Source organism: Hydra vulgaris, chromosome 12, assembly GCF_038396675.1.
Source record: "Hydra vulgaris chromosome 12, alternate assembly HydraT2T_AEP".
Lineage (NCBI taxonomy): Eukaryota > Metazoa > Cnidaria > Hydrozoa > Anthoathecata > Hydridae > Hydra > Hydra vulgaris.
The window spans coordinates 4,971,353-4,998,618 of record NC_088931.1 but is presented as its reverse complement, the minus strand read 5'-3'; the positions used below and the strand labels follow the sequence as shown (position 1 = coordinate 4,998,618).

At 27.2% G+C, this 27,266-nt stretch overlaps 2 protein-coding genes across 2 annotated transcripts; both read left to right on the top strand.

Moving 5' to 3' along the window:
* The first annotated feature begins 3,420 nt into the window (after positions 1–3,420).
* Positions 3,421–18,341, top strand: LOC100215547 (histone PARylation factor 1). Its single transcript, XM_065811294.1, has 7 exons — positions 3,421–3,604; positions 9,402–9,429; positions 12,306–12,410; positions 14,970–15,159; positions 15,285–15,383; positions 15,544–15,776; positions 17,888–18,341. Exons 1-7 carry the CDS (start codon positions 3,488–3,490, stop codon positions 18,196–18,198), a joined length of 1,083 nt encoding a protein of 360 aa, XP_065667366.1. The 5' UTR covers positions 3,421–3,487; the 3' UTR covers positions 18,199–18,341.
* A 7,723-nt stretch (positions 18,342–26,064) lies between these two features.
* Positions 26,065–27,266, top strand: LOC136087897 (uncharacterized protein DDB_G0286175-like). The gene is made up of 2 exons (XM_065811518.1): positions 26,065–26,337; positions 26,829–27,266. Exons 1-2 carry the CDS (start codon positions 26,065–26,067, stop codon positions 27,264–27,266), a joined length of 711 nt encoding a protein of 236 aa, XP_065667590.1.

Sequence of the window (27,266 nt, the reverse complement as noted above, 5' to 3'; positions counted from 1 at the left end):
ATCACGTCATGAAAGTTATTCTTTCAAATTTTTTCACGCCTCTGTTTGATTCGACAGAAGGTCCATCAGCTGTATTTTTAGGCTTATCTTTCTGGTGTCTTGGTGGATACAAAGGCTGGGAGAAATTTCGAGCTCCGGTCCAACACATCACGCACGATTGATAGCAAAAACTATTTACACACTGAAAATCTTTCTTTTTAAGAATCAGTTCAAGTGGACTGCTCATGAATCCAAGAACATCACAGATTTAGCTCTGCTTATCAATCTTGTATATGTCAAACAGTGGAATGAAGCACCACTTGGAGTCCGAGATTCTCTCAATGACATAGAGTTTTTGTTAAATCTGAAGACCTATCCAAACAAGACTGTTGCTAGCAAGGCACATCAAGTATTTTTAAAGCACCCCTGGTTTCTCTCTGAACATCTGGTTTGCATGGCCTTTTTAGATAAAAGAGTTTTAGCATCAATCAAAGAAAAGATTGTACAAAATCTACATCAATCAGCATTGGTAGACAGCTCTCTGCATATAAAGTTGAAAAATGAATCTGAGCAGTTGATATTGGAGGATCTGGTGACAGATGAACAACATATTTCTTTGATTTCCTCATCGAAAAAAGCAAAGAAAAGTCTTGAACATTCCTTAAGAAACCACCAGCGCAGTGGACATCTGATTTAGTCTTCGAGAAGTTTTATGAACTGGTTACACACATGGCATTCGTAAATAATATAGCTGAATGAGGAATCAGTCTTATTGAAAATCACAATGACACACTGACAAAGAACTGAAGAAGAAGCAGTTTTTCTTCAATAGGTCGCAAACCATCGCAAGAATTTTTCAACTCCATCAAAGGAATCACTTATGCCGTAGATTATCCATTGTGGAATAGTTTATATAAAACTATAAAAAAAATTCTGAATTAAAAAATTCTTAATATTTATCAGCTGAATATTTTTAATATACTTTGTTGTAAATGTAAAACCAAGGCATCTCCTATTTCTTTTCATAATCTATATACCTTAAAAGATAAAAATAAATATATATTAAAAAATGATAATCTAATTCGGCAACCTTTTTCTCTAACTAATTTTGGAAAGTCATGTATTTCATTTCGAGGATCTTTTCTTTAAAATAAAATAGCTTTGAAAAATTTTGATTTTTCACATGAATGGAATTATCTTTCATTTAAGAAAAAGCTATATTGAGTTGAGTCATTAATAGTCGTAGAGCCACTTTAGATGTAAGACTGTCATGGAATATGAATAGCGTAGATGAGAAACAACACGAGACCGACATCGACAAAGATTTTCTAATTTAGTTGATTTTTGTTCTGACATTAATTTTGATGGTTTCATAAATGATTTTATCGAAAAAAAGATATTGATATTTTATCGCAAAAAAGATATAGGTAAAAAATTTTTAGGAAATGTTGTATAACAATGTTAATTTCTTAATTTGCCATACCCTCCATAAGCCTTTGTAATTGTTATAACTATAAAAGTATAGAAACATATAAAAGTAATTAAAAATAAATTTTTACATATACTTTATATTCATATTCATCAAGAAATGAGTTGTGTGATTGGTAAATATTTACATATATGTATTTTATTACTATATAATCCTACAAAAATAACTTTATTTAATGTAAAAATAGGGGCCCCCACAAGTTTAGGCTCTCCTATTTCTTTTCATAATCTATATACCTTAAAAGATAAAAATAAATATATATTAAAAAATGATAATCTAATTCGGCAACCTTTTTCTCTAACTAATTTTGGAAAGTCATGTATTTCATTTCGAGGATCTTTTCTTTAAAATAAAATAGCTTTGAAAAATTTTGATTTTTCACATGAATGGAATTATCTTTCATTTAAGAAAAAGCTATATTGAGTTGAGTCATTAATAGTCGTAGAGCCACTTTAGATGTAAGACTGTCATGGAATATGAATAGCGTAGATGAGAAACAACACGAGACCGACATCGACAAAGATTTTCTAATTTAGTTGATTTTTGTTCTGACATTAATTTTGATGGTTTCATAAATGATTTTATCGAAAAAAAGATATTGATATTTTATCGCAAAAAAGATATAGGTAAAAAATTTTTAGGAAATGTTGTATAACAATGTTAATTTCTTAATTTGCCATACCCTCCATAAGCCTTTGTAATTGTTATAACTATAAAAGTATAGAAACATATAAAAGTAATTAAAAATAAATTTTTACATATACTTTATATTCATATTCATCAAGAAATGAGTTGTGTGATTGGTAAATATTTACATATATGTATTTTATTACTATATAATCCTACAAAAATAACTTTATTTAATGTAAAAATAAGGGCCCCCACAAGTTTAGGCTCCAAGAGCCCCAGTTTTCTTTAATTTCCTTAATAAGTCCAAATAATACCCAAAGGGCATATGACCTAAAGAAGACGTCATTTGAACGTTTAAAAAACTTTTAAAACGTTTAAAAGACGTTTTTTTTACGTCTTGTACCCACTGGCCAATACGTATTCCAGTTTTTTTTATGCGCTAAATTTAAAATATTTAGTTCGGCGCACTTTTTTAAAATGGCTTTATTTATTGTATTTAGAGTATTGAAGCATTCGCTACGTTATAGAAACTAACGTTAGATTTAAATCAAACCTTTTTAATTAACTAATTAGTTAAATACTTTAAATAACTAACATTATATTTGAATAAAAGTATAAGATTTCAATATTTCGCAAGCTTTTCAAAGTTAATTTTTGGTTTGTTTAATTCCTACGTATGAAATGTGTTTCACTGGGCTAATATAAATAAAAGCTGTAAATATCTAACTTAGAACTGAAAAATTATTTTAGTTACAGGGTGACCACAGCTTTTCTAAAATCCTCCAAAGTCCTGATTTTTCAAAAATCTCCTCTGAAATCCTCTATTATTCTCTAAAAAGTTGAAAATGTGATCAAATCTCCTCTTTATTAAAGAGAAAATTTTTGGAAAGTTGGAAGAAAAGTTAAAGATTAACTTAACTTTTATTTTTTTATTTTTTCATTTCGTGATGGTAGTATAAAGCTCAAAATTCCTGGTCTGTACAACTGGTTAATGACTTGAAGTGCAATTGGGTTGTAAAAAATTAATTTTAGCAAATCCATGTCACCTAACATAAAAAATGGCATTATTGACCACTGTCCAAATCCCAAAAGTGTGGAAATATAGGCGTTTAAACCTATTTCAAAAATTTCTTTAAAATCTTCTATTTTTATTCAAAATTTTGTGGTTTTGCTAAAAAATCCCTCTAAATTGAATGCAAAATCTCCTCTAGAATCCTTTAATATCCTCTTTTTCTTATAAAAATTTAATGTGGCCACTCTGAGTTATTTGTTTTAGTTATTCGTCAAGTTAATATGAAAAAAGCCTCTAATACCAATAGCATTAATGTGCTTAAAATATTTATATTTTAAAACTAGCTGTATTTCAAATAAAACAAATTTGATTACAAAATGCAGAAAAGAAATGCAAATGAACCCCTGAAAAAAGAAGATAATATCCCAAATAATTGTAATATTAAAAGCAAAGGAAGAAAAAGAAAAAATGGAAATAATCTTAATAGTACACCGGTATACTTAGTGATTTATTTTTATTCAATGTATATATTTTTTCAAGTTAAATTTTTCAATGGTGCCTGCTTTTTATTTTAATTTTTTATTTTATTAAAAATAATATATTAATACACCATGTTCAGAGTGATCATTGGGCCTTAACAACAGGGATGCAGAGTCCCAAAAGGACTCCAGCTTTATAACTTTAGAGGTATTCCATGAGGAAGTAAGACAAATTTTTGAGGTTTGTAACCCATCAGCTTAGGTTTCTTTCATACTTTGTAAAAATGGTCACCCATATAACATAGACTACCTTGCAAAATTTTAGCACTGATATTGAATAGGTTTTGGAGATATTGTTACTTAAAAATCAGCTATTTTAACAGTATTTTTTGTTCGGCAGCCATTTTGATTTTACTATAGTTTTTGTTTTACAAGTTACTGCAACTAATCATGTGATTAAGCTGAAAATTAGCACCAATTTATTTTTTAGGACAGGGAATCAGAATATGATATTTGTTTTTAATCAAAATATTTAGAAGTTTATCAATATTGGAAATGTACTTCACCTACAGATATTTTTGAAATTTTAACGAAGGCAGAAAGGAGGTCTAGTAAACATTAATTTTTTGTGAATTTTTTTTTGTTTTTAATATAGATATATTAAAGAGTGTTTTGGTACAAAATTGAGAGGTGGGTTTTTTGAGGATTTTTATAAATAATTAAAAAAAAATAATAAAAAAGTACTTTCGGATGTTTCTTATTAAGAAATTGCTTACTTTGAAAACTTCAATTATAAGAAGAAGAAAAAAACCCATTAACAATAGTTAAAATAAAAACTTCATAATAAATGTAATATATTGGAGTCAAAATAATCAAATAAATGTAAGTTTTAAATAAAAAACTAGTCAATAAAAAACCAGAACTTGCGTCTGAATAATTCATAAATTGCTTATAATAGAAAACTGGTGTAATACAATTGAGTTAACTTATTAACTAACTAAGGTTAGATTTGAGGCAAATCATCTGTGTTTATCCTGGTATATGCGCCCTGTTCTTGAAGATAATGGGTTTTTTATATTAAAATATGGGGCTTTGGAACCCAACAACAACCATCTCTACTCGGCCAGTGTAATGAAGTGTTAGGTAAATGAGGATGCATAAATTTTACAAGGGTATCTTCATTTCTTTCATCAAACATCAACTTGAAATACCAAACCAACCCAGTTAAACATTTCATATTTGCAGATATAATATTTTCCTGCAATGATTTCTTGAAGATATTGAATTGAGCCAGTAAGGTTAAATATTAGATTAAATTCATCATGCTCAGAGACTCTTTGGACATTTATGCTTGTTGCATCCTGCAGAATAAATTGGTGGAAACTTCTTGTACCAGGTGATGATGGGATAAATTTTAAAAATGTTTTCAATTTTTATACTGGCCAGCACAATTATCAGAGAAATAGTGGATTTTTGTGGTAATGGGAAACATTTCTTGTACAAATTAGACAGTTCTTTTTACTATACAATAAATAAATCTAACATCATGTGTTAAGTCATCAGGTCATCAAATATAAAACATAAAGATGTTGGTTGACTTTTAGTAGCACCCTCATCGTTTTTGTTATAAAAACTACAGGATGTAGTGTGCATTGCTGTTGCCTCTAGTTGTAACTCTGGATTTCATCTTGTATGACAAATTTAAAGTTTTCTACAAAATCAACCAAAATAATTATTTCATTTATGGGTATAGATATAATGTATATAGTAAAATGGATAATAGAATAGTATAATATAATATAATAGTAATATAATAGAATATAATATAATAGAATGGATAAATAGAATAATGGATATAGTATAATGTATTTAAATATTTACTCTGTGCTTTAGCACTATAAGAGTGAGATGTTATGCTATCAAGTTTTTCACTAAGACTTTCACTGAATTCGCTTATTGTAGATGTGTAACTTAAAAGCTCTGCTCTATCTGTTGTACTCCACTGTTTGTATTTAATTAATTCATCTTCATCAACTTTTCATTCTCTTCAAATGATCCTTCATTTTGCAATAGATTTGCAGTTATATAATTTATAATATTTTGAATTCCAGGGCAACGATTACATATATGGACCATGCATTCCCTCACAAAAAAACAATCTACTCAATAAGTTCATGGTAACTCTTTTCCTGTTTAACAGCGCTAAGCATAAGCTTTAGGTTTTAATGTATTGCACATGTACAAACAGCATGGGTTCCTTTTTGACCAGCATAAATACACCATTTTGGCTTTAACTGATCAAATTTAGAAAATTATGTTTTAAATTGAGAGTGCTCTAGTTTAAATTCAAAAAATAATTTCTTTAAGTTGCAAAGATGTAATCGCTTTGATATATGTTTATTTTTGGATACACTTACAAAATCTTTTATACCTGGCAACTGCAGACTGAACTGATCATTACAATAGAAGCTTTCCACCTTATCAATTATATCTGATTCATTTCTAACAATGTTAGTTTTGAAATATTGAATACTTCAGCTGCTTTCCTTAAAGACATGAATCTGGAACTAATGTTAAAATCTGAATCTTTTGTCTTTTATTTGCTGTTTTCAGCTTTTCTTGCATTATAAGTATTAATTTATCTAGATCTTCAGCTTTCTTCTGATGATCAACATTGGGCTCCTCAGTAACATCATTTTTCAGGTCTGTTACATTGAGGATGACTGATAGCTTTTTTGACATAACATCAGAAGCTTGCATTAATTTTCTTTTCCCTAGAGAAATTTTAGCTTATTGTGGAACCCAATGAAATTTTACTGGTGATACATCTAATTGATCAAAACTGGTGTGTATAAGTTCTTTTTCCTGTGCAATTTCTAAAACTTCATCAAAAAAAAGTTTGTTTCAGAAAATCATCTATTTTTTTGCCACTTCTTTTTGACATGAAGGACATATTTTAAAACCAGGTTTTGTTTCAATACCAATTGAGCTCATATCTTTTGCCAGTTGAATATCAATTTCTCAAAAAAAACCTATAAATATATTATAAATGAATAAATTTCGCCAAAATTAGGAAATAATAATTTAGATAATATAATAATGTTAAAAATGCGGTAGTGGTGTAGTGGTAGAGCGCTCGCTTCATAAGCGAGAGGTTCTGAGTTCGATCCCCACCACGTCCCTGGTAGTACCGCGCTCAACTTGTTTCTCTGCGCAGCGGCCTTGTTCGTCAAGGTTCGTGTTTCGGCGTTATAGAGTTGAGAGAGGGTTATAACCACAATTAAGTAGCCTTCTCATCTGTGGTGGCCTTCTGGGCCTTGGGGAGGTGAAATAACAAAAAAAAAAAAAAAAAAAAAAAATGAAATTCAAAGAATAAATTTTTTCAAACTAATTGATAGTGTATTTTTTGTAAAAAGACAGCACAATAAGTTAAAAACATATAAACTTACCTTTTATATTAGTGTTATGCGATCCAATTTTTTTGGAGTTAAGTAAAATTTGCTTATAATGTAAACAGATTTTAACATTAACGTTTAATATTGATAGCCCAGATCTCCATAATAATAAATTTCTATTTCTCTCTGAATAGCTTGATAAATCTTTCAATCCAATTGATTTAGTGTACACCATTTTATGACATTGATCATTTGATAAAATAACAACTGTACACAAAATCTTGTTCATTTTATTTTTTTCAATTTGTTATTTAGCTATAAATAAACACAAAATACACATTTATTAAAAATGGAAAAAACTTTTATCATAAGTATTTTTAAATATGATGTTATATATTTATTTTTTTTAACTTTGATTTTATAATTTTTTTATTAATTTAATGATTAACTATGGAGAACAAACAACAGCTGGTAAAATATCAGACTAATACTAAGTCTTAGCGTTTTAATATTGAGAGTTTCTTTTGTTTTAGTGAAAGATGACATAATATGTCATAATTAGAAAGCAAAAATTTATTAAAAAAGAAATATTTATTTGAATTAAAGTTTCTTTAAATAATAGGTTAAAAGGTTTTCTTTTGTATAATATTTGATGACTAATGAAAATTGTCAATGTCGATTAATTTAAATAAAAATTATGAACATAGACCTGTAATACTCATTTTTTTCACATATTACTCATATCTTTTTACAAAAATTTTCAAAAAATCCACCTCTAAATTTTGCACCAAAACACTCATTAAAATATCTATTTCATTAAATACAAAAAAATATTGACAAAAAATTGATGCTACCATGTTTACCAAACCTTCTTTTCGCCTTTGTTAAAATTTGAAAAATATCTTTAGGTGAAGTACAATCCCGATATTGATAAACTTCTAAATATTTTGATTAAAAACAAATATCATATTCTGATTCCTTGTCCTAAAAAATATACTTATGCTAGTTTTCAGCTTAATCACATGATTAGTTAAAAAATTGAGCTGATTTTAAAGTAAGAATATTTCTAAAACCCATTTGATATCAGTGCTAAAGTTTTGCAAGGTAGTCTATGTTATATAGGTGACCATTTTTACAAAGTATGAAGAAATTCTGAGATGGTGGGTTACATGCCTGTCCCACTTTCTCATGGAATACCTCTTTATTTTTTCAGGAAGTCCAGAAGCTCTAAACATGTTGGTTGATTAATGATCTGCTATAAGAAAATTATTTATTATATTTAATTACTTGAAACTTATTGCTTTTAAGCCCGGAGTCCTGGAGTCCTTGCCATCATTATACCAAAGGACTCCGGGTTCAAAAATCGATTGTTCTTCTGACCTATAAGTCTTGATTTTTTCCCTATTAGTAGCCCATAATCTTTTTTATATTTTTAAAACTCCTGAATGCCAAAAACTATAAATAGCTCAGTATTAGCAACTAATTGTAAAAAATCACTTTCCATAAGTTGAAATTTAAATAAGAAAATTACATTAAGGAAAACCACCCAGATATGGAGCCATAAATATTAAAAACAAAAAATTATATTATTGTCTATTAAGTTATATTTATTAACAGAAGAGGTAAGCGTCTGTGTCATTGACATTATGGATCTTATTATAAACTGAAAATATTATAGTTATTACTTACATTTTCATTAATCAAACAAAAAATACTTGATTTAAGTTTTAAATATTTAAGGTTTCATTATCAGTGCTGCCAAAAATTTTTACTTATGGTTTTTCTTATGATATTCATAATGCTTTTGCCATATTTTATTCAAATGTTTGAAATAGTTTACTCTTGTTGAGACAACATACATAAAATAATGATAAAAAAATTTGTTGACACAAAATATTTATAAATAAATTGGTTTATATGCAGTTGTGTGTTTACTCTATCTTAAAATCTCGAGTAATTTTAATTGAATTTAATTTTGTAAAGTTTAAGTTGCTGATTTTAAACGTAAAGATCTATTTTCTAGACTTTTTATAAAGTAAACGCAACACTCATTGTTTTAATAATAAACAAATAATTTTTTTTATCTATAATGCTATTATATTTTTTTAATGAAATGTTTAATAAATAAGCTATAGTTCAAAAAGTTTTGATTTATTGTTAAGGCATTAAGTTATATTAAATATAATCTACAATAACTCTTATTTATAACTATTATTCCTTTTTAAAGTTATAGTAACATTACTTCCTAATCAATTTTTTTTTGTGAAAAATCCCAGTTTTTAACTGATAAAGATAACATTAGTTTACATTATATGATTTTTAAATTTTAGGATATTTACTTCAGCATTTTAAAAAAAGTTTTAATTTGTAATAATTTTATTTCTTTTTTTAACCTATTTGAAAATTTTCTTTATTAGGATGATAAAGTGAGGAAACTTAATTTTGGTGAGTGTTTAATTTATCAATGGTATAACAAAATTTTTCTGCATATCTGAACCTTGCATTAGAAAAAGCTTAACTATAAACTATGCATGGCTTAATCTCTTTAAAAACAATCAGAACAAGACTGAAAAGAATTAATAAGAAAAAACTAATAAGACACTAAAAACTCAGAGGGTATTGGGTTGTAAGATGAGGGAGTATTGAGTTGAGGGCTTACTTTAAGACATTCTTGGTTTGCATGAATAACTATTTCAAATTTTTTTTTTTGTATTCATAATATGCACTTTTTGGAAATATTATTATACGCAGGTGGGTTTTTGTTTTTGATAGATATTTGTTCTTAATTTTATTTTAATTGTGATAAGTTATCACATTTTAAGTTATTAATTAAGTTATTTATTCTAATAGCTAAGTGTAATGAAACAATAATTATTATATATTTTTTATATTAATTATAATATATTTGTTATCAGTGATAACATTTTATTGCATAATTTCGCCACAATGCACAGTGGGCCGAATATTAGACTTATGGTGAACAAAGTTATCTTGATCATACGATATACGACATTATTGTAAAAAAAAAATGTATTATATGTTTAAAACTTACCTCGTTGTTACCTCGACCAGTTTTTGTATATATTATAAATAATGATCTTGACTTAAAATTTTTTTTGTTAAGGTAAGCTATTAAATAGTTAAAATACATTAACTAATATTTGCTTAAAAATTAAAAAATTCTTGCTTTTTTGATAAAAAAAGATATTTTATTATGCATTACATTTTGTTATACCACAACTGATTTTTGTTGATTTAAAAACTTCTATTATTAAAAAGATACTATTATACTCAAAAGAGTTTTGGAAATAGTACAATGGAAAAGTATGAGAATGTTTTGTTATATGGTTTTGAATAGAATAGGCTTTTTTTTTGAGGTTTTTTCAACCACCACCACTAGGCCCACTGTGCATTACTAATTGCTTTGTGATGTAAATTAGTGTTGGTATTGAATAAAAAGAACACTTATATTTTGAAAACAACATGAACTAATGTAAAAGTAGAAATAAAATAAGAATTTAATTATTTTATAAGTAAAAATTGATATTTTCTAAAAACCTCATCAAAGTTTCATCAAGGTTTCTCGATTTCTCTCGAACTCCGAAAAAACCGAAAAAAATCCGACAAGGCGGAGTTCCGAATGGATCCTTTGATTAATTCTCATAACTTTTTTAAAATTTCCCTCTTATTACTTCTGAACTTCCAGCTTCTTAACATTGAATATTCTTTCTTCTTAAGATTCTTTTCTAGTTCTTTTTAATTTTTTTTTTCTTTTTCTATAAGCTCTTTTTCTTGCGCAGATCTTAACTGTCCGCATTCTTTTCTCTTCGTCAACTTAATCAAATTTCCATGTATCATGGTAATTTCTTGTTTTATGGAATCTTGAACTTTTCTCTCTGTTTTAAGCACATCACATGATTAAATCTGCAGTACTTGATTGGGTCACTTGGTTTTGCTACTAATTCAATTTCATAAGGGGTACATAGAACAATGTTTTTGATTTATCAATTTCAACAAAATTTGATTTGCTTTCATGAGAAATTAAGGATTTTGTTGAAGCAGAAGACCAGTTATCCAACAACTTTCCTTTGATTTTCATTGCTTTTGTTGAATGTGTGTTTAACAATTATTGGACTTTTTCAGAAAAAGAATTTTGTTTTTCATTACTTTTAATTTCACTCTATTATATTTATTTCTTTTTGGCAGTTTTGTTTTGACTTAGAATAAGCTTTTACATATCCTTCCTATAATTCTTTGTATAAAACGTCTCAATCCATTTTTTTAATTTGATGATAAAAAAATTGTTAATGAGAAGAAGAAAAAATTTTTTATTGGAATTTTAAAATCAAATTGAAATTAAATTTTTTACAACAGGTTCTGCCTATTTAAAGCAATTTTCCTTTGGTATGGATTTTCCTTAACCAGCTAATAGACCATTTTACTTTCTTTATTTAATATAATAATCTTTACTTTATTTAATATAATAATTTTTACATTAAATGTAAATAATCTTTTAGTTAAATTATGTCATGCTCTAGGCATGGAGGAGAGGGGGGGGGCGTTAAGTTGGTGATTTTTTGATTACTTGTATGGAACTTGTTACTAAAGAGTTACAATGTTGTGATGAGAGGGGGGAGGGTTCAAAAAGGTTGAAAATTGGGTGATGTAATTTATTGATGACCTCTTATTCAAAGTTTGTTTATTTGAATTGATTTTTTGCTTCTGAGGACAAATAATGCCATCAGAAGCCATCAGATATTCAAAGTTTTGTTTATTTGAATTGATTTTTTGCTTCGGATGACAAATAATGCCATCAAATGACAATTAATGCCATTCGAAGTTTTTGTTATTTACTAGCTGCTCTCACAATTTAAAAATTCTTGTCATATATTTATTTAGCAATTCTTGCAATTCCCATATTCATAACAACATTTTTTTTATCTAAATAATGTATTGCTTATATTATTTAGATAAAAAATTGTTGTGCCACAAAGTCGGGTACCCCTCCCCTTGTAACAAATCATCACAAAACTGCTAAAAGAAATGGAAATAGGTTGAGCAATAATTCTTTAAAAACTACTATCTATTTAAAAATTACTATTTTTCTAGAGAAAATTCAAAAAAATGATTTTTTTATTTTTTCTGTGAAAATTATAAAATGAAAATATTCTTATAAAAATGTATTTTTCACTTTTTTCAGATTTCACTTACAGCTGGTAACTGTATTTGCTAAATTTTTTACTCAATTTAGACTCTTGTACTAGTATTGTTTTATAAAATTATGCATATTAAATAATTTATTATTATTTATTTTTACATAGAAAATCGATTTAAACATGAGTTTGCTGAAAATTTCCTTGCAAAGTGGGGTGTTAAATTCCCTGACGATTTTTACGATTTCTATTACTTTACACAGCAAAATCCAGGTTGTTTTAATTTTTAAAATTTCTATGATTTTGTTTTTAAATAGCATTTTTTTTTAATGCATTTTTTATATTTTTATACATTAATTTGTATAACAAAAATTATTTTCAAACATACAGTGGGTTGCATAAATATAGAGTCAGTTGATTTTTAATAGGATTTTTTTTCATGTTTTTTTAAATTTAATGCAAACAAAAAAGTTAATAATTAAAATTGTTTCAAATTTTATTAATAATGGTTTTATAAACAAAATAAGAAAAAAAGTTTTTTCAAAAAAAAAATTTAAGATTTTATACAACTGTTAAAAAAAAAAAAAAAAAAAAACAGAGCAAAAATATAGTCAGGGTGCATTTTAGTATTTTGTATGCGCTCCACAAATTTTCACACATGCACAAACATATCTTGGCATGGATTCAACTAGTCAGATGCATAATTCTCTTGGAAATTCTTTCCAAAGCTTTTCTTATGCCTGCTGTAATTGTGCAACAATGGCTATGCTCTCTTTGACGAATCTCTTGTCTATCCAAGCCCAAATGTTCTCGATGGGATTGAGATCTGGAGAACGAACTGGCCAATGCACGGCCGTAATGTTTTCCAATCAAGCCACTCTTTAACCGAGATTGCAGTGTGAGCCGTAGCGCCATCGTGCTGAAAAATCCATTGTCGTCTTCCATAAAAAGCTAGGGCTGTTGGTAAAAGTTTACTTTCGAGGGTTTGTTTGTAGTTGTACTGGTTAATTCTGCCATTATAAATGTTGTTTGACCTTGTTCCTTTATGGGAGAAGCATCCCCATATTCCAACTTATCCTTCTCCACCTTGTATCCTTGGTGCACATAAACGCTCTTTGAACTTTTCACCAGCCAGCCTCTTGATGATTAATCTTGACTTGCGAATTATCACCTCAAAATTGGATTCATCACTGAAAATGACTTTGGCCCAGTTTTCTACAGACCAGTGAAGTCTTTCTCTACGCCACTTTAATCTTTTTAGGCAATCTGAGACACGCAAAAGTGGTTTTTGAGCAGCAACATAGCAATCTAAGCCTTTCTTATTTAGGCATCTTCGTATAGTCCATCTACTAATACTAACGTTACCAGGCATATTTGTAAACCCTTCAGCAAGTTCGCGGTAAGAAATTTTAGGGTCTTGTCTAACCTTTCGATAGAGATAAATTTGGTATCTTGAAGTTAGCTTTAAAGGCCTACCAAGCCTTGGTAAATCTTTGACATCATGTAGCTCGTGGTTTTTCAATGTTGTTTGTACACATTTAAACAAAACATTGCACATTGGAGCTATTTCTTGTTGGCTTTTATTTTTATTTTTTAGCAGACCTACAATTTGCCATTGTACCTTGTCTGAAACAGCTTTTCTGACCATTTTTATCTTTTTACTTTACCAAATAATTACATATGCGAAAAGATATAAAAATGATAATTTGATTTTATTTTCGCAAGAACATTTATGAAGTTCGAAAGAAATCAACCACCAAATTTTTGATTGCTCTGATAACATTTCGTTGAGATATTTCAACTTAAGTTATTAAATTTTAGTTGACTCTATATTTTTACTACATTAGAAATGCAGGTATGTTCTAATTAAATTAATAATTACTCAAGACTGGTTAACCTAACAAGTTCCAATTATATACCAATCGATAGAGAATCAATTAATTAAGAATTTGAAACTAACTAATTAATAATTGTATTAATTAGTTAGTTTCAAAGATAATTGTAAAAAAAAAAAAAAAATTTCACACAAACAAAGTAGTGACTATATTTATGCAACCCACTGAATTTTTATTTTATTACATTTATATACATATATATATATATATATATATATATATATATATATATATATATATATATATATATATATATATATATATATATATATATATATATATATATATATATATATTTTAACATTTTTTTACATATTTTTTTACATAATGGATGTTTAATGTTTTTTTTTATTTGTGAAAATTATTTAAATAATTGAAGAACATATGAAAGCACATACTAACTAAATATTTACATAAAAGTAAGCTTTTCTCTAATGTGTGGAAACATTTTATAAAATTTTTTCAATAAAATTTCACGTATGATACTATTTCATTGGTGAATATTATATTAATACTGTCAAAAAAATTTATCGCTTATTTCATTTATTCTCTTAGCATTATATTAATCGCGATATAAAATTTTTTGATTGTTTTATTTATTCATTCATATAGTATTGTAAAACAAACAAAATGAAAAAATAGTTCAATTAATTAAGTTAACAACAGTTAAACTTTCAGAGAGAAAGTTTAACTGTTGTTTCTCAACAAAATTAACAAAATTAAGTTTCTCAACAAAATTAAGAAGCAATTCTTCGGTTTCAAGAGTTTAATCCAAATATAATTTTTTGGTTAAAATTTTTTCAGTTTTTTGTTCCTCCAAAAATGGTTTTTTTAATAACATTACCAAGTTTGCAAATTTTAAAGTAAATAAATTTAATATATTAAAATGTTTAATAATTAATATATTAAAACAAGACAATGCTAATTTTAATTTCAGAAAATGATATAGATGCTGTGGGCTTAGCATTCACTGGTCCATATGATGTTTTAACTGAAAAAATAAAAAAAGAAACAGAGCTGACTAAAGTTGAACTATATATGCATGGAAGATTTTATTATGATCTGCCTGAAATAATCACTTTACTTTACTCCAAGGATGATAATGGTTTTCATATAGGATATTTTAGGTGAGGAATTTTTATGGTTATTATAAAATGATAAATTATAATATTGGCTTTTAACTATTTTACAATTTTTTTATTTGGCTGTAGTTATCAATGTTTATAGACTTCCTTGTTAATGACTTTAATAGAGATGCTCCTGACGATGTTCCTCAGATTTTAGTTTCAAATCAATCAAAAATGAATGGTAATCTATCAATTTGCGGCGATAATATATTTGCAGCTGTTTAGTAAGTTTTAATAAGTTCTTAGAAAAAAATGTTTCAAAAATTTTTTTGTAAAGTAACTGAAGATACTTGAACTGATGTACTTTTAAAATAATCAAAACACTATAGTGTTACTTTTTTCACTATTTTTAACATTAAACAAAAATTATATTTTTATACATAGTGGTTATTCAAAAAAACTTTTATCTAAAGAAACAAGACTAACTAAGTCTGTAAATGTGTTCATAAAACAATTGGAATTATTTGCTAAAGATCATGGTTATTCATTGGCTGCAACTAGTCAAAAAATCAATGAAAGAAAGAAAAAAGTTAAAGCTATTTGTCTTAATAAAATTGGTCTTGTGATTCCAGTTGACAAAAATGGCGTTGGTTACAGAGAACTTCCGTGTTCAGAAAGTAAGTATAATTTTTAATATATTAAATATAATATGTAAATTTTTGTTGTTGTTGTTAAAACTCTTTTTATTGCTTTTTTTAAAAAAAAAGAATAAAATGTTAAATAGTAGTTTAGTTATATACTATTATAAAGTTAAAAACTATAATAAGATCTTTCATCTTTTATTCTTTTCATTAATTAAAATACATTTTGTATTTTAATGTGTTACTATTGTTTTAAAATAACTTTAAAAGAATCAGAATTTTTGGATGAGATTTTTAGATATTTTCACTTAGTAAACTATTTGTTTACTAAGAGCAAACATTTAAACAGCAAGTTAAAGCCTCACACAGAGTCGTGCTATTCAAATGTTTAAGCCCACAATCAGTAATATTAAAAAAAAAGTTGCTTTTTTTTAAAAAAAAAAAATTTTTAATGAGATTTTGTTTTTATTTATTAAACTAATTTTTAATTATATTGTTTTTAATTAAATTGTTTTTAATATATATAATTGATTAATTATATATGTTAAATTGTTTTTAATTATATTGTTTTTAATTAAATTGTTTAATTATATTCCAAAACAAAACATAAAACTAATTTTTTTTTCCTCCTGTAAATGTAAAACCTCGAATTTTTAATATTAATATATATTAAAAATTAGTTCTAATTTTATATATCAAATTGTATATATTTTTATTTGAACTTTTTTTTTTCTATTATATTATACATATTTATTCTAATATATCACATTAAACATATTTTTCTATTATAATTTTTATTATATTTTAAATTTATTTGTTAATAATTGTTTAAATAATATTTCCAATACAAAGGTACCAACTTTTTCTTAAATCCATCATCTTTGCCTAAAGTTTAACACAAAAACTAATATATTTTATTGAATTATACCTCATTCTAACTTTCTAACTGGTAAAGCTAAATATCTTTTTTTTAAAATAAGAAATAGAAGTTTTGTAAAAAAAAAATTCTTTAAAATAGTTTACTATATAATTTCTATATATTTTTAGCTCAATTTAGCAACTTTTTTTTTTTGAGGATCCAAGATTTTTGTATATTCGATGATTATTATTTTGGAAAACATATGGATGAGTTTGCATCACACCAGCCAATACAACGAATATGTTGAAATGAGATAATTTGACGTAAAGTTTGAAAGTCTTTAACAAAAGCCACTAAACCAAAAAAATTAAAAGTAATTGCAGTTCAGTGCACTTAAAAATTTTAATTATAGTATTTTGGTGTTTGCAAAGAAACACTAGATAAATCATTTTTTAATATAAACTAATTTTTTCAACTTTGTTGTACAGGCTGGTTTGGCGCTTAACCACCCATATCTGCATCTCAAAAGAAGTAAAATTAAATTTTAATTTTAAAATTAGATACAGATTTTGAAATAAGATGTCTAAAATCATTTTAAAATCTACCATCTTAAAATCTACCATCTTAAAATCTCAAGGTTTGAGGGGTACTATAACTCTCCCTCAACTCAATTACTCCCAAAAGGAAAACTTTGATAAGCAAGACTTCTGCACAGAGGATCAAGTTAAGTCTAGTACTTCAAGGAACATGGTTTGATTTTCATACTTCTTGCTTACAAATTGCTCTACCACTACGTTACTGCATTCAACAATATATGAATAGTTTATCTAATATAAATAATATGTAAATAGTTTATCTAATATAAATAATATGTAAATAGTTTATCTAATATAAATAATATGTAAATAGTTTATCTAATATAAATAATATATGAATATTTTATCTAATAAAAATAATATATAATAGTTTATAGAAATAAACTAATATATCTAAAAGTATTCTTTAGCCTAACACCAAAAAATATATTTAAAAAAAGGTGTTTTAAGGTATACAAATTGTATACCTTAAAACACCTTTGCCAGTAAAAAAGTTTGCCAGATTTTTAAAATAATTTTTTAAATAAAAAGTATTTAATAATAATAATGAATAAGAGCACAAAAGCATACGCTATGTTATGTATATGTTATACACATAATAACATAGATATGTTATGTATCTATGTTATGTATCTATGTTATATATTATATATATTTGCAAACATGTTCTTGTTTTCATCTTTTGCATATAGAGGAATTAAAAAAGTTGCTTCAAAAGATTACTAATGCAGAAAATGATGATTCAAAGAATGAGGCTTTCGATGAACTTCAAGAAATCATTACTCTGGTTCAATTTGCAAATGACGAATGTGATTATGGTATGGGCTACGAATTAGGTGTAAACTTGTTTTCACACGGTGACGAATCATTGAATCGCATCGTTCTTCATTTGCTACCATTAGCTTATCGTCTGATGGGCTATGAACTATACAGTGATATATTAGAAAAGCATTTAACTGATCGAAAAAAAGATGTTTCGAGATCAATTATAACTAATGTTTAGCAGACATTTTTATATCTATACTAGAGGGTCTAATGTTTAACAGACATTTTTTAAATCTAATCTGGAGAGTCTACGTTTAGCAGACATTGTTGCTAAACTATGCTAGAGGATTAAAAAGTTTCTAAACATAATGTTGTGCTAAATAGAGAATTTTAATTATTCAATTTAAATCCTAATTGATTAACACTAAATTTAACAATTAAAGCTCTCTATATGACTCGACTTGTAATAAGCGCTTAATATTACGTATATTATATGACGTATTTTCGGTTAAAAGTTATCAACTAAGTTTAGAAAACCTAAAGCTTCTGAATTCTTACTGATTTTAAGCAGTAAGCAGCGAATATCCGTTTGAGCATTTTAGCGCACGCTTAGTGGACACTAATCAGCATAAGCCATTAAGTCGGTTAATGAAAGTTGTTTATTAATGAGTTTTCTAGTAAGTCATTAGTGGTATTCGGTGTTCCGATCTGGCCGCACTAGTTTTAACTAAAAATAAATTGTAAATAAGCCGCCATGATGGTTCACAAACAAATACTGAGTTACCGTATAATTATTGTGATTTTGTATTGATATAATTGTTTATATAATTTTGATATCATTTAAACCATGGTTTTTTGCCGCCTTATTTTACTGCTTTATATACATCTTGGGTATTCAAATATTTAATTTTTGTATTCGCTTTACGGGAAAAATTAAATTACCCTTAAACAATTTTGCCTGAAAAATAACTTTAGGTAAAGTTGTAAATTTTTATTGCAACAGGAGTTCACTAACCTTTAAAATCGAAAAACAACTCATTTTTAATTTAGGACGCTTGAAAGTTCAGAGCCCGTTACTGCTATCCTAATTTGAAGGCTAACGGTTTGAGTAACCCTATTGAATAAAAACATTTAACTAATATTTACTATATTTAGCAACACAAGTCTGTTTATATAACATTTCTTCTCGCCAAGGCTCGTCATAGATGCTATGAACCATTACCGTATGTACAGCACCTAAAGTTTTACTAAAGTTTTTTGTGTGGGAGAGTTAAGTATCCAAAGTTCCACTCTTGTATGGGTTAGACGGATTTTTATAGTTTCATTTTTAAATTCAAACCATATTATGACAAGTTGAAAGCTAGGTTATACGAATGCCCGTCCAAATGTATACCAGTTACAGAAAACGATTGGGCATTTTTATTTTATCACCATCATTACATTTTAACAATAACATAATCTGAGACTTTAAATAGAGAGAGAGGTTTGAGTAGTAAACAAGGCGAGACTGCACTGTACTTAAATAACACTGTGATTGAAATGTTCATTTTTAAAAACCACATTGCATATTAAAATTTAATTGATATAAAAAATGGTACCATAAAGTTCGGTCGCTTAAGCTTTGAACATTTATTTATCACGCATAATTATGCGTGATAATTATGATAAATAAATGTTCTAAGTTTAAGTGACTGAACTTTACGGTACCATTTTTTATATTAGTAATTAAATTTTAGTTTAAAGATTTTAATTACAAAAATTTTAATATAAAACGGATTTTTTAACGGAAATTTTTTATTTATAAATAAAAAATTTAAATTTTTTTTCCTGAAACATACAGAAAATTATATTGATAACTGATATTGTGAAAATAAAAAATAGTACTCAATATCTAATTTAAAATGAAAACATCTACTTTGACCGAATTTTCAATACCACCTCATAAGTTCCGTCGCTATATAAATATTAATAACGTACCACAAGCTTAAATTCACAAATAATGAAAACTAATTTTTAAATGTTGATTTATTGTAAAATTATGATATAAATTCAGGTAATACCAGTAACAAAGGAGGGCGTCGCCCCAGGCTCAAAAAAAAAAGGCTTTTAGGCCACCAAAGAAAACAAGAAGGAGCACATAAAAAAAGGCCTTTTTAAATAGAAGTAGTTGTATTTTTAATTTTTATTGTAATTAGTCAACTATTTCATTACTTTGGCCATTATCACGTTAGCTACGCCACTAGTAAAAAAAATTAAAAGTATATTTTTCAATTAATTTAAAAAGGTTTTTTCAATTAATAAAAAAACACTACTTTGTGGGTTTATTAAGTTTATTTGTTTATTAAGTTTATTTGTGGGTTTATTAAGTTTATTTGTGGGTTTATTAAGTTTATTTAAATGGGCTTATTAAGTTTATTGGCAATTCTTGCACGTATTGTTGACCATAATAGATCAACAGAATCAATCGTCACAGGATTCGCAACGCATCCGTAATTGTCGTGGAGCAGTTATTTTATCTCCAAAAAAAATGTCACAAGCTTAATATTTTTAGAACTCAAAGAACTGTCAGTTAATTTTGAAATTATGAACAAATTTGTTATTCAAATAAAATTCCATGGTGGTTATCCATCATAAAAATGTCTAAATTTACTTGTTAACTTTTTAGGTCAAGTTACCGATAAATTTTACATTTGCAACACTTATCAACATCTCGCATAATTACTGTTAATTGTCTCCTCCGTTGTTTATCTGTGAATGACCGAAGTTAGACTATTTCAAAATTTCACTAATTTTAATTAAAAAAGTAACAAAGTAATTTTAATAAAAAAAAGTAGGTAATTAATTTTCAAAAATTAACTTTTTTTATTTATAAATATAATTAATTTGATGATTCATAATAATACAAAGACTAAATATGATCTTTTATTTTAATAATTTTCTTATTTTAGATTTTAATAGTATGCATTTTTTCAAACTGTTGTTTTGCTAAAGAATTATTTCAGCAGATTGCATTTAAACAACTACTTTTTTTTATAGATTCATATTTACGAACTAATTACAAACATTATTTGAGAAAAAAAAGTTTGTAAAAATTGAGTTTTGCATGTTTTTTTAATATTTTTTCTTAAATGACCGAAGTTACATGGTGGCCAAACTTTGGCGATTTTACGGTATTAGAAACTATTAACATAATGAAACCAAGGAGAGAGGTATTTTTTTGATGTTTTTGATATAACACTTTCACATAAAGAGTTTTCACAAACCTACAAATTCAAGTATGTTTTTGGAAGGTAAGTGTAGGTGAGTCAGGGAACAAAAATACCCTAAAAGATATCCGCTATCCTACCCCAAAAATGAGGGCAATGGGTTAAGATACTATTTTAATTTACTATTTTACACTAAATTTAAATTTGTACATTGTTTAAGTTTTCCTTTATTAATCTTTTAGTATTCTAAAGTTATGGCCATGTAAAACAACCCCCTTTATTTGGGGATGTTGGAAACCTTAAATAGTCAAAACTTTTCAACACTAAAAGATTTTTAAATTTAAATTTTGGTATAAGAAAATTAAATTAACAAATAAATTAAATTACTTATTGCACTCGATACTCAAACTCTTATTGTATTTGATACTCTTTATAATATATATTAACATAAAACACAGTACTAACTAATTTTTAATTTATTCATGGTATATTTCAGACTGATTAGCTCAGACCATCATCAGATGTTAAAATTAAAAAAAAAAAATTATTTAGAAATTATTATGTCTGATGATGGTCTGAGCTAATCAGACTGAAATATCATATGAACAAACTTAAAAAATTGGTTAGTACCTACTTGGGTTTTGTGTTATTATATATTAAGTAAATAATTGTTTTTAATTTTATTTAGGTACCCAAAGAAGTCCTTACGGATTTATTACAGAGCACCGCGAATGAGCATTTAATTGGAAGTTCACGCCTCCTTCCTAACCAATGTCGCAAAACCTGCCCAGAGGTGGATTTTGAATCACGGATCCTTTGTTTCTGAGGCAAGTGCGCTACCACTGCGATACGGCAATATCGAGTTGATAAAATATTTAACGTGGCTGTGGTGTGATCGAGTGACGATTATTTCTATTCCCAGACTATAAGCACTAAAATATTTTGCAAAATATTTGACATAAGCAAAAACATACTTTTACTTGGAGTTTTCACAACTTCTTGAAAGTGCTAACCTGAAATATCAAAAAATCCTGCAGACTTCTCTGAATAAAGTTACAGTTTATAACAGTGTTTAACAATTCTACTCAATTAAATATTTTGTTTACAACAATCTGGATACAACCAATTGGTTTTTTGGTTTATTATTCAACTTTAAGGATACCAAGTGAAAAAACCTAATTTTGCAACTCTTTCCTGCACAAGGCAACAAGTCACCATTTTCATTGCCTTTGTAATAAAAATTTAAATTGTGCCCAGTAATAAAGTCAATATCCATATTTCTGGTATCTCTTGAAAAAAGTCTACCCACTAATTCTGGCAAGATAGAGCTATTAAATACTTGCTGACATTATGTAACCAGTTTGCTAACTTGTAACCCAGACTGTCCATATAGAATTCTGGATAAATTGGGCATGGCTTCAAGCGTGAGAAATACATGTCTGCATGTTTGATGCTGTGAATCTTCCTGCTCGAAAATAAAACCATAGATAAAACTTGCTACCTTGTACCTTTCTTGACATTAGACTGCTCAAACTTTGATACAAGCAAACATAAAGTTTCACATTGTTTAGATAAATCTAATTAGCTAAGAGTAAAGTTAAGGAATCTTAAAGTTACAGCAAATTTTTGGAAATCGCAATTTTAACGATGAGGGTTGATACTCTACACTGTAGGGGATTTTATTGAGAAAATAGCAAACTTTGACTCGCAGAGGCTTAGATCATTGAAAAATGCATCAAGTTTGTTCTGAGTTGGAGGGGTGCAATTATAATTAATTGATAATACATCTAACTTTTATTTTTAAAGAATTTGGGGAAGTAAAATATATATCAAGACATTATGAATATGGAATATCTTTTTTATGAAGATGAGAGCATCCACTACGCTTTTCTGTAACTGTCTTAGAATCACAAATTCTGACTGCAGCATCAATATAAAATTGAATTTGAAGTCGCTGAATTTGAAGTCGTTGAAGTCGCTGTTTCATTATACTTTAGAGAATGATAAATCTACTATTTGATAAAATAGAATTATGTCATTCTCGAATAATTTGACGTTAAAGCATTTTTAATAAATTGCAAATATTAAAATTTGTTACCTTTCTAATAACCAAACATTTTTCATTAAATAACTTTAAACTAATTTCGTTTACCATCCAAAGACAAAAAAATTATGACTCCAAACTTAATTCTTTAGCGGGTAGGCGATAGACCAAACATAAAATAACTCACAACATCATGATAACTTATTTTGAGATAAAAATCTACTGAAAAAACCAAGTCAGGTTTCACTGAAACTATAAGGATCTAAATTACTCATTTGAGAAATTTTATAAAATATTTACTTTTGACTAAAAACATGACTTTGTTTTGTTTATTTGTTTTTTCGGTTAGATGGCGAATTATGGACAACGATGATGCAGTATGGTTTTTTTATTATTATTATAAAGTTAATACAAATTCAAAATTATTTAGTTATTAACAAGTACTTTTTAATTGTGATGAATAAGTAAAACGAAATACGTACTTTTAACTGAACCCATCCCTCATACGCTTTCGTACGTATTTTAAAACCTCCTTCCCCCTTCTCCTCCCTATGAGCTTATTTTATGGACGACCCCTATACAACAAGTAAATTGACGTACACTAAACCACATGCTTAAGAAGGTAAACCTAGTCTTACTTTATAGAGACAATTTAATATTTTGCAAACATTGGTATTTAAGTGAAAAGTCAAACTCAAGCGGCCTTTTTATTCTTATTACAACAAATTTCAATGTTGGCTATCAATTGACTAACCATTAAAATAGACTATTCGCTAAAGATTCCGAAAAAGTTTTCTTTAAATCCGCCTAAAACCTTTGCTAAACATTTTAAGCAACTAACTAAAAAAAATTTAACACCGATTTGAAACTAATATATTTCAAGTTAGATAATAAAAAAATTGTGTTATATAATATATAATGTTGGCTTTTAACCAATTTAAAAAATATATGCAAGTCCGTCACACCACATTGCCCCAGCCATGTATTTATATATTTGTATTGCATAAACTTGTAAACTTTTCTTATCGGCGAAATACATAATAATAATAATTAATAACCTTTTGAGTTCTACTGTTCAGTAGTATTTGACTATGTATAGCTGTTTACTTTATTTATTTTGTATATATTCTTTATCATTAAATATTTATTTTATATATATTATTTGAATATCTTGTACATGGTATCAATATTTTCAAAACGCAATTAGTATGTACAAATACAGTGGCGGTGTAAGACTTTTCGGGGCCCGGGGCTATTTAAAAGTAGGAGGCCCCATTCCACTAACAGCGACAAAAATGAGTAAAACATAGACTTTCTTGAAAACGCTATCACTGATATTTATTTATATACAAATTTTATATTAATTTTATTGAATTAAGTTGAGTGATTTTTTTTCTGCTTTTCTTTCCCGCAAACTCTGCAATCACATCGCCGAAATTCAAAGTTTCTAATAATTTTGACTCAATAGTTAATCTTGCTATATTACTTAAACGAATATGGACCATTGTTGATCGGTGCATGTTCTTAACTCTTTTAAGAGTATAGAATGATCTCTCAGCCTCGCAATTTTTATGGGAATAGTTAGAAACAAGCGATATGCTATATAAACATTTGGAAATACATCAATAATATCGGTTTCAACAATCCAATTTAAAACATGCAGAGGAATCAATGTGTTTTCAGTCTCAGATTTATCTTTTTTATGCGAAAAAAACCCCGGAGGTTGCAACTTTAATAATGTTACAAATTGTTCTATTTCAAATATGAAACTATCTTCTAAATCATTTGAGTACACTTCTACAATTTTTTTCGTGCTAAGTTGTAATTCCATGGTACTAATAGTTAACAGCTTCGATAGAAATCCAAATAACTTATTTACGTGGTTGTAACCATCACTTCTTATAGTTAATTGTGTCACAAGTTTGTCAATGTACTGCTTGCTGTATGTAAATCTAATTCAACTTTTTGAAGAAATTTGTTAACTGCATTAAACCTCTTAAGTATGTGATGCCAAAGTACTGCCATGAATGCAAACTCTAGCTTAGTGATCTTATTTAATAAACACAAAGCTTCATGACGAGTATTAGATTTTTCTTCTGTATCCTCAGCTATATGACATAGCGATGCATGAATCCCATCAAAATTTTCTACTAAACTTTTTGAAGCATCTGACCTACATGATCATCGTGTATCTGATAGGCGCTTGAGTGTAGCATGATTTCCTTTCAATAAATCCCATCTATGTGTTGAAGCTACAAAAATTGAATACAAACTCTGGAGAACGCCAAAATAGTTGATAGAACTGATGCACTCACTGACACTGCACTACCCTACTAAATTTAAAGAATGTACAGCGCAGGGGATATAAAAAGCTAATTCACCCCGCTCTTTCAAACGTGCTTGTAATCCAGAATATTTACCAGACATATTGCTTGCATTATTGTATGCCTGTCCCCGACAATTGGTTATATCAATATTATATCTTTCCAGTAGATCTAAAATCTCAGTAATCAAAGAAATACCGTCGTGGCTTTTAATTTGTGGAAAACAAAAAAATCGTTCATACACGTGGCCATTTAGATAATAACGAATTATCACAGAAAGTTGATCCACGTGGGAAATATCAGGAGTCGAATCTACGATAATTCCCCAGTATTTTGCTTTTTTCATTTCGGTAATAATGTGCGCTAAAACCTTTTGAGACATAATATCAATTAGCTCTTCACAAATAGTTTCAGACAAATAATTTACATTACCTTTGCCTTTATTTGCAAAAGTGTCAATGTGTTGCTTTAAAACTGGATCAAATTCGAAAATTTGGATGAAAATTTGACGATTGAATTATTTTTACAAGATGGCAGCTAAATTTACAGAAGATCTATTATTACAAGAAAGTAAAACTAAGAACAAAAATAATGCAAATCAAACACAGTCTATTAGTTACCTAAATAATTTTGAAAGCTTTATACTAGATTTAGCCGAACCACAAGTAAACTTGAGAATGGAACACTCAAAAATTATTATGAATGCCATAAACAACATCCATAAAAGAAAAAAAAGAGCAGATACGGAAAGTATTTACGAAGAAGTATTGAAACATTTTGAAAATCGGCTTGAAAAATTACATGTAAGTGAGTTTCTTAATTTATTTGTATCAAAAAACCTTTTATGTTGCTCAATAAAAAATGGTAAGGAGTCGTATAAAGTTACTTATAGTTCCAGAAACAAAATTAGAACCTGATCTTTGTATAATTATACAAAGATCAGGTTCTAATTTTGTTTCAATCACAAAAAAGTTAAAACCTTAGAATCTGAAATTAAAATTTTGAATTACGAATGAAAAAACTTAAAAAGCAATGAAATTAGTCTTTCAATTTTAAAAGATGAAAAATTATTTCTAAAACTGGAGTTATCGGAGTTCAGGAAAATTATTGCCGTTTTAATCGATAAGCTAGAAGTCAAATTAACCGTGACTGATTTAAAATCAACTTAAAACTTAAACTTTTTAAACGATTTTGATTTTAATAGCCCATTAAACCAAAACTCAATTAATTCATTAAAAGCTGAAACCATTAATGCCTTCCGGCAACAAGAATGTAGGATTAAAATTATTGATAGATTAAAGACCGTCTAAATAATGACTTAGCAGATGTTCGCCGTCAATTAAACATTAAATATTTAAATTTTAAAAAATATAATATTCCTGAACTAGCTCTATCCTTAAACTCAAACAATAATAAAACAATGCGTAATTCAATAAATAATTTTGAAAATGTAACAAATCAACTCGTCTCAGTCAGAAAAAATTATCAGTCAGACTTTTTAAAGTATAAAAATCTTTCATCAAATGGTGTTGTTTCGACTTCAAGTTCCCTTAGTACAAAAGCGGTTGGAAATGTAAAAAATACAAAAAATCAAATAAGAAAAGTAAACAATGACCCTAAAATAATCAATCCTCGTAATAACCAAACAGATGAATATAAATGGCCAGTAGGAACGACGCTAATATGTGGAGACTCTATTTTGATGGGGATTAACGAAAAAAAAAATGCATAA

What these genes read in the sequence shown, in the direction of transcription:
- LOC100215547 (XM_065811294.1), top strand. Translation starts at nt 3,488, where the DNA reads ATGCAGAAAAGAAATGCAAATGAACCCCTGAAAAAAGAAGATAATATC. An exon ending in AGTGAGGAAACTTAATTTTG is followed by an intron (nt 9,430 to 12,305) that starts GTGAGTGTTTAA and finishes ATTTTTACATAG; the next exon opens with AAAATCGATTTAAACATGAG. An exon ending in AATATATTTGCAGCTGTTTA is followed by an intron (nt 15,384 to 15,543) that starts GTAAGTTTTAAT and finishes TTTTATACATAG; the next exon opens with TGGTTATTCAAAAAAACTTT.
- LOC136087897 (XM_065811518.1), top strand. Translation starts at nt 26,065, where the DNA reads ATGGCAGCTAAATTTACAGAAGATCTATTATTACAAGAAAGTAAAACT. An exon ending in ATCGGCTTGAAAAATTACAT is followed by an intron (nt 26,338 to 26,828) that starts GTAAGTGAGTTT and finishes AATTATTGATAG; the next exon opens with ATTAAAGACCGTCTAAATAA.